This window comes from Cicer arietinum, chromosome 3 (assembly GCF_000331145.2).
Source record: "Cicer arietinum cultivar CDC Frontier isolate Library 1 chromosome 3, Cicar.CDCFrontier_v2.0, whole genome shotgun sequence".
NCBI classification, from domain to species: Eukaryota; Viridiplantae; Streptophyta; class Magnoliopsida; order Fabales; family Fabaceae; genus Cicer; species Cicer arietinum.
This window is the reverse complement of record NC_021162.2, coordinates 56,817,040-56,825,796: the sequence shown is the minus strand read 5'-3', so window position 1 is coordinate 56,825,796 and position 8,757 is coordinate 56,817,040. Positions and strand designations below refer to the sequence as shown.

The 8,757-nt window shown below is 29.2% G+C and overlaps 1 protein-coding gene across 1 annotated transcript; it reads right to left on the bottom strand.

The window, feature by feature from the left end:
• Positions 1-1,121: 1,121 nt before the first annotated feature.
• Positions 1,122-6,020, bottom strand: LOC101504766 (disease resistance protein Roq1-like). The gene is made up of 4 exons (XM_004492359.4): positions 5,387-6,020; positions 3,767-4,871; positions 2,701-2,973; positions 1,122-2,617 (listed from the first exon to the last, which is right to left on the bottom strand). Exons 1-4 carry the CDS (start codon positions 5,872-5,874, stop codon positions 1,388-1,390), a joined length of 3,096 nt encoding a protein of 1,031 aa, XP_004492416.1. The 5' UTR covers positions 5,875-6,020; the 3' UTR covers positions 1,122-1,387.
• Positions 6,021-8,757: the final 2,737 nt, after the last annotated feature.

Here is an 8,757-nt window from a genome sequence, read left to right as displayed (position 1 = left end):
AAACCAATTTTCAAATCAAAGTAAAATTCAAATGAAGAAAGATAAGAGAAGAATAACACTCATATTTACGTGTTCAGCCTCAATTGATGAAACCTACGTCACGGGCAAACAAGCAAGACAATTCACTATGAATCTTTGAATTTACAAGATTAAAGTCTATTCAAGATTGATCTCCTAGTATCTATCATTGTTGAGAACACAACAATACTAGTCTTTTTACTCAATCTTTTTTCTCTCCCTTGATCTCTGTTTCTGAGTTTCTATGAATCTAATTGCATATGCCTCTCTCAATCAATCTTTTTTTTTTTAATCTTTCTTTTTCACCCTTAATCTCTTTTCTGATTTCCTATGAATCATCTTGGTAATTGCATAAACCTTTATATTTCACCACCCAACAACAAGTGTATTTTACAATTATACATAGTATGCCAAAACATATTAGTTTAATTAATTATAACTACTTTGTCATAACCAAATTGTCAAATTTAGTTATAATAATAACTAACTCTAAGTTATTGCTGATTTGAGACGTATCTCCACACATGTGATTAGAGTTCAAATTATTACTAGGAGAAGCGATAACCTATATTGTTCCACTGTGATGGAGAAATAAAAAAATATACTAATTAAAACTTTACCCATCAACATTAAAAATTCAATTTTTAGTTGAGATTTAGCTAGGTATTAATTGTGTTAGTTGCTTGTTTAATACGATAGAAAAATAATAAGTATATTTCTCTAAATAAAAATGAGATACGATAAAGAAAATAATAGTACAAATACAAATATTCATAAAGATCAAATAAATTATTCTAGTTTTAGTTGGTTAAGCAGTTTCAACTAGCTTACAAGATGTATTATTTCTTTTTTTTTTTTATTCATTTCTAATTAGACGGTTGGATTCGAGTTCAAGAAGAAACAAATATGAATTATGCAACATGGGAGAGAGATGTAACAATCTGGAGCGTACGTGTGGATCATGAACTCTATCATTCCTCTGATTGTAGAAAGTGTTTTATTCATGGAACATGCAAACCATATGCGGAACAATCTCAAGGATCGATTCATGCAAGAAGATAAAAATCACGTTGCACAACTTCAAGAGTATATCACGAATATCAAGCAAGGTAATATTATAGGCTATTTTATTGAATTAAGAGGGTTATGGACCAATGTCTCAATGTACATGTCCAATTACTTGCACATGTTTGACTATGCGAAATTCAAAAAAAATCAACAATTAGTCACTTCAAAAGAAACAAAGAAACAAAGAAACTATTTTTAGAAAGTAAACGAATTCATAACCTCCCAATTTTGTGTCCCATTTGACTGTAGAAAATGTTGTGAATTTCCATATAGATCTACCACAAATCAAGTAATAATTGAACTATTCAATAGTGTCATCTTCCACATGTAACATGTCTTCATCAGCAAATAATTCTTGTTCCATTCTAGCAAAAGTGGAGCCAAATACCCATAACATTTCTTCCACTCTCTCCATCTCTTGAAATATCTCTTTATTTGACAAAGGAGAATCAGGATTGTCAAATAACCTGAAATCCTCCTTTTTGTTTTCTGAGTAGACATATATGAGAGACCACTTTAGAATCCTTTCAGATTCACATGGCTTGAGATGATCCATATCACATAAAATCTCCACTTGGTTCCACTCATTTTCTAAAACAACATCCTCCACTTTGCCCTGTATCTCACAACAAAGCATTTGCTCTGTCTTTCTTTGTGTATAAAATATGTAATCACATGAAGAAATGAGTAGTGTAATGCCATTGATGAGTACATTCAACTTGAAATTCAACACCACGCTATCCAAATGTTTTCCAGGTTCTATAAAACACCATAGAGCTATCCTAGGGAATTTATTTCTGAACCAAAAACGCATTGACGTTACATTTATTCCATAGTCATGTATATTTACTCTCCCCTCTATAAGCCCTAAACAAAAAAGGTTATATTCAAGATTCTTAAAATCATGAAAGAAGTGATTCCACCGAGGATTACATATTTCTATGACATCATTGAAGCTTATATTCCGAGAATACACATTAATAAAGGACTTCCCATACTCATTATAAACACACATGGCATTCACAAACACTTTTGGACTCATTTTTTCTTCATATGTACATGATTGGAAACCCCTACAACCATAAGTTGTTATTATCTCAATTTTGGGCAATATATAGCTTGGTAACTGAATCATCCTAAGGCAACCCCTCAAGAACAAACGTTGGAGACCAACAAGGTTTCCAATTGTAAAAGGTAATTGTTCTAAAGAAGTTTGGTCCAAATAAACGTCTTTTATATTCTCCATCACTCCTAGTACTTCTGGAAAGCATTCAAGACGTGAACAACCTCTAAGATCTAAAGTTTCTAGAGAAGGCAAATTTATGTAGGGAACCAAACTTTCTAGTTGAGTGCAACCTTGAGCACTTAATAACACAAGTCTAACAAGGAATCCAACTGAATCATGGATTCTAATTAAATTAGTGCAGTAATCAAGACACAATGCACCTAAATTTGGTAATCTAGATAAGCTAGGTACTTCAGTTAGGAACTTACAACCTTCAAAATCCAGAAAGCTCAACATCTCAAACACCTACAAAGAAAGTAGATTCCTCAAGTAATAAACATTAATTAGTTGAATGAAAATGATATGAATATTTTTAAAAGAATACATGCCTTGAGTGATTCGAACCATTTAAGGCAGCTTTCTGACATGTTAAGTATGGCAAGATTCTTGGGATTAAAATCAGATGGTAAAGAGGATGATTGATATCCACTCCAATCAAGCACTCTCAAACTATTTGGAAGAATTTGAGGACCTCTGGAAAATCGTGCATTTCTTATTATTAAAATTCTCAAGTTCTTCATATGTCCGAATGCTTTTCCACACCATTTCACTTTTATGTCTTTGCGGAAGTCAGCGATTATCACTTCAATTGTATCACTTCCCTTTCAATTACAAATTTAAGGTTAAGCATTTGTCATCCATATATTTCATTATATACACAAATTTCTAATTATAATGTCATTTTCTAGTAAAAGTAATGAATTTAATTTCATCAAAACATTTGTAGTTGAGAATGTAAAACTAACAGTTCTATAAACTAATATTGTTAATAAGTGGTACTCAATTAGAAGATTTTGAAGATCAACTTAAGATGATTACTTCCAAGCAATCTTTTTGGGCAGTTAGTAGTTAATTAGTTGTAACTACTTTTATTTGTTGCTCCTAAATTATAACCAACTAGTATATAAGCCAAAGTAAACAATGCTGATTTGAAGCATAAGGTAAATTGCAGTTTTGCATAAAGTGCAGAAAATTGACAGCATAAGATAGAAAACTATTGTAATCATTTCATCTTATATTAGTGATAATTCAAAGTTAAATCTAGTCCCCCAGACTTAGGAGTTTAACTATGAACTGAGTTAACAATTGTGTGTGTTCATTTTAGCATTGTAAGTCTTAATTTTGTTTATGTTCAATTGCTGCAAAACTTAAACCAATAACGTTCTTGGGTGAAAACTGATCAATTTCGTTTTACTGAAACCAAGAATATTCTTGGGTGAAAACTGATCAATCTTCGTTTTACTGAAACCAAGAACATTGTTGGGTGAGTGACTGATCAATCTCCATTTCTTTTACTTTGATCTTAATTGAAATTAAACAACAAATACATATTAATAAATATGTTTATATAAATATAAGGAAGAAAGCAAAGAGGGAATATTCTAACTATCATACCTTGTTTTCTTCCAAAACATGCACAATGTCATCACTAAACCATAATCTAGTGCGTTTTCCAGGCTCCAACGTTGATTCTTGCCTCACAATTTCTCTACCCATGTCTTGAATCAAATCATGCATTCTCACACAGCCATTAACATCAATTTTCATGAGAGATTTGTCAGTTAGCTCTTGTATGCCATCTTCCGCATGAAAACCATGTAAGTATAGTATTTCTCTAACATAACTTATTTCATAAGAATTGAAGAAACAAGCTATATCTAGAAAAATACCCTTTACATCTTCTTCCAAATCATCATAGCTAACTTTAAGAATTTCATGGATATCTTTACGAATGACTCTTTCATATTTAGCAAATGAGGATTTCCATACAGCTAAACATTTTCCAAACAAGTGAGAACCAATTACCTCCAAAGCCAAAGGAAGACCATGACAATAAGATATTGCATGTTTTGCCATATCCACATAATCTGGATCAACTTTTTTATTTTTAAACGCATGCCAACTAAACAATTCAAGAGCTTTTTCACCTTTTAGCTGTTTAACCTCATATACTTTCATAGTACCTTGAATGGCAAGCAAATGTTTATCTCTTGTAGTGATTATGATCTTGCTGCCAAAGCCAAACCAATCATGTCCTCCTACAAGTACCTGTAGCTGTTTCTCTTTGTCAACATTATCAAGAATCAAAAGAACCTTCTTTCTTTGGAGCCTCCTTTTAATTATTGAAATTCCTCTGTAAACATCTCCTACTTTAATATCCTTCTCACCTAGTACTTCAGAAAGTAGTGTTTCTTGAAGTTGTGCAAGACCATGATGAATATCCTTCACTCTTATGTCACCAAGAAAACACACACCTTCGAATTGATCAGCAATTGAGTTATACACAGCACGAGCAATAGTTGATTTTCCTATTCCTCCTATTCCATAAATGCCTACCATGTTCACTCTCTCATTAGACTCAAGTCCAAGGAGAGATATTACTTCTAACATTTGAGACTTCAACCCAATTGGCTTCTTTGCAACATGCAAAGGAATCCGATTTATTTTTAATGAGACCTCTTTTACTATCTTTCTGATAAACTTATACTCTGATTCAAACCTACACATTACAAAAATTCATGTAAATTGAAATACTCATTCAATGTGTTTAGTTTATTCACTTCAACTAAAAAGTTATTACTTCTTCATTGTATTTCCTTCTTCTAGACTTATATGTTTTATAGTCAAGATTGAACTCAACAATACTATATAGTACGATAGACTTTTTTACCAATGCCAAAGTATTAAGTTATAAAACCTAACCCTACAATAAGGTACTAAGTTGAAATAGTTAAATCAATTAAACAATGACATTGTTTTAGTTTTCTTCTTATTGCGGTATTCGTTTAATTAAGATTGAAAAATTAAGTTTGATCTAATACTTATTCAATTGATGACTTCGACGCCCTCATTATTACAAGTCAAGATGGTATGAATATTCAGACAGTTTAATTTTGTCATATTTATAAATATTTTGTCATTTTATATTATTATCTTAAGTGTTTTGAGTTTATTAACAAATTTATTCTTTTCGATTATAGCAACTAATTCGAATTTGTGTTAAGAAGTACATACCCTGGTTTGAAATGCCATCCCAACACATTAGCAGCTAGAAGTAAAGAATCCCTCCATTTCTGCACCTTATCCTTTTCATCTTTGAACCTAGCCTCATGTTTTGTGAAAGCCTCAGCATAAGTTCCAGTCATGTATCGAATTTGAAATGGATCCACATCATAGAAAACCGGCAAAAACAACCGTCCTTGTGACTTGGAACACTCAAGAATCATGACTAGTTCATTCAAACAAAACGTTGAAGATGCATAGTGATCTGAGAAAATAGCAATGAAAATCCTAGAGTGTTTAATGGCTTGGAGAATAGTAGGTGTGATTTCATCTCCTTCTCTGATTTCTTCTTCATCAATGAAAGTGTGTATGCCTCTTTGATGGAGAGAATTGTAGAGATTACCAGTGAAGTTGTTTCGGGTATCAAGTCCTCTAAAACTTAGGAAAACATCATAAGTCCAATCATATGTGAAGGAAGAAGACAATGAAGGTTGTGCCATGAATGATATATATGAGTCAAGACCAATGAACTAGGAATATTAGAGGATTAACTTAATTAACACCCTTTTTTCTCCTTCATTTCTAATCTCTAAAGTCTCTGTTTATGTTAGAGAAGAAATATTTGGATACACGTTGACATGGCAATTAACACCTAGTCCCAATGTTTTAATGTCACAAGACGAATGTTTAATAGTTTTTATTTTATTTTTTTATCTATGTATGCTTATTTTTTTTTTTAGAAAAAAAACATTTCACACGTATTAAATAAATTATATAAAATATAAATGATTGAGAGAATAATATTTTGTATTTAAGATTGTTTAATATATAGTTTTAATTTAATAAAATGTTATATTTAGTTTCATTTTTATTATTACAAAATTCATTTTGTTTTACTAAAAATAGTAAGAGTCAAACTTCAAATTATTTTTAAGAGATCTATATTAGTAAAAATATATATCTTAAAATGAATTATTTTTTAAATTTTTAAAACAAAATTATTATTTTTTAATTTATAAATTAATATTATTTATATCATTATTAAATTAATATTTTTTTATTTTTGCATTTAAGATGATGGAAAATACACCAATACTTATTCAAAATTTTAAAGTCTAAAGCTTTAATTTGGATTGTCTGACTTTGAATTGGCCATCATATTACTATCAACATCGGTGCATCATCATTAACATTTCTTATTGGATCATGACCCACCAATACCATTACTAATACATAAACACAAAAATCTATCGAGATATCCACCATTTTGCAGAGTTTAAAACATTTCAATCTAATTCTCTTTCAATTATTTCTATTTATTTAGTTTTTTTCTTTTATAAAAATCATTGAATTGAAAATTTATATTATATAAATGATATATGTAAAATTTAGTATAACATAAAATTATTTGAGCAAATAATCTAAACTTTACATATTCATGTGTTTATAGATTTGGATAAAAGATTTATTAAGATGAGGTAGTGACAATTTTATAAATATTTTTAAAAAAATTAACATGGTTATATTAATAATCGATTTAAGATAAATTTAAAAATATAAAAAATCTCGTGTAGGTAGTGTTTTATCTTGTATTAACTACGTGCATTTACGTTTTATCTTCCGGTACACTCTAAACATTTCTTATTCTCTAGTTTCGTGAGAATTTCTATCTTTATTCTAAGACTTGACATTGACTTCACAACAACTGTCTCCATTTTATTGAAACCATTTTAACTTTGGTTTTCAAGTTCTTGTTTATTGAATAATAAATTTTATTTACATAGAGATATTATTGTGAATAATTTTTTATAATTTTCTATTATTACTATAGTTGATATATAACAATAGTTTAATATTTTACATCGCTAGAATGATTACTATATATAGTTATAAGTTCATTTTTATATAATAATATCTTATGTGACGGAGAGCTATATGTTATGTTTTGGGATAGAAAGTAAAAAAACGCCAAACTTTTTTTTTACTCTTTATCATTTTGTTTTCCTTTGTATGAACTCATTATTTGTATTTTCTTTTTTTTTTTTTCACTAAATTTTGTGTTATTGAAGTATATGCTACAATATTTCTCTACAACTTTATAATTTTCAAAAAATAATAATATGCTTTATAAGTTTTTTTTTTTTAAGTCTTTTGGTGGATGTAGGAGATTTTTTCAGTTGCATCCGCAAGTTAAAGTACATATTTTACATGTTACATTTTATATAATAGGGAGCAAAACAATAATCAAAATAATAACAATAAAGAAGAAAATAATAGTAAACTACTTTTAGTTAATATGAATACGACACTGTAAAACAATAAATAAAAAAGTAAAGCACAATAAAATTATTTTAGTTTTATTTTACCTTAATATTTACGGTTATTTATTTTTAACAAGACTAGTTATAGATCATAGTTGCATAAATGCTAATCATTTGAGTGAAGTATGTAGGTGTGGAGAAATTTTTATAATTTGCTTTTGAAAATAAAATTCTAAAAATGAAGGAAAGTTTTATTGTCCTAGTGTTAATGTTAAAATGAAAACCGATTACATTTTGAATAAATAAGAAATCATTTTATTTGTTATGGGATTTGTCAGAGTTATACAAAATAGATATGACATGATGATTTGTTAAATATGAAGTAGCAATGTCAATTTACAAAAAAGGGGTTTGAATTGTAAATTCACCCTTTTAAAAAATTCCTGTTAAAATTTTAAGAAAATAACTCAAGATTGATCTTGGTTGTGAAAATAGAAAACAAAAAATATTTTTGGCTTTAACCAGAAAACGAAGAACGTTTTTTGTTAGTTAAAATCAGTAATTCAATTTATGTATTTAACTTGATAATCAATCAGACTGAAAGTAAATAGATAAGGGAAGAAATACAACACAAGGATATATTCTGGTTCACCCAACTCGGACTACGTCCAGTCTTCACAACTCTGAGATTTTCTACTAAGTGTTCAAAACAAAGAACCTTCTTGGTTTAACAACACCTAGCTCATATCAACCTTGATCTGTTACAAAGTTTAAAAAAATTCACCCAGAAAGGAGTTCAATCAAGTCACCTATCAACCTTGATAGGATTTCTTACAATCTACCCAAACTATACTAAACTCCTATAGTTCGAATTTTACAATAATGATGAAATTGTTTTGTTAGAATCTTAGAAGGATCAATACTTGTTTTAGTTCTGATTCTTTGACAGAGAAATACACGAGAATGATTCTAAGAATCGAATGAGAAAAATCAGAACTGATTCAATGTATGTGAGTAAAAGAAATTCAAGTACGATTGAAATGAGTAATGAATTTTCTTAGTACTTGAAGCTCTAATTTTCCTTGAGATTGACCTTCCTTTTATAGGTGTTTTAGAGCATTT

What these genes read in the sequence shown, in the direction of transcription:
- LOC101504766 (XM_004492359.4), bottom strand. Translation starts at nt 5,874, where the DNA reads ATGGCACAACCTTCATTGTCTTCTTCCTTCACATATGATTGGACTTAT. An exon ending in GGATGGCATTTCAAACCAGG is followed by an intron (nt 4,872 to 5,386) that starts GTATGTACTTCT and finishes TGTAATGTGTAG; the next exon opens with GTTTGAATCAGAGTATAAGT. An exon ending in ATGTTTTGGAAGAAAACAAG is followed by an intron (nt 2,974 to 3,766) that starts GTATGATAGTTA and finishes TGTAATTGAAAG; the next exon opens with GGAAGTGATACAATTGAAGT.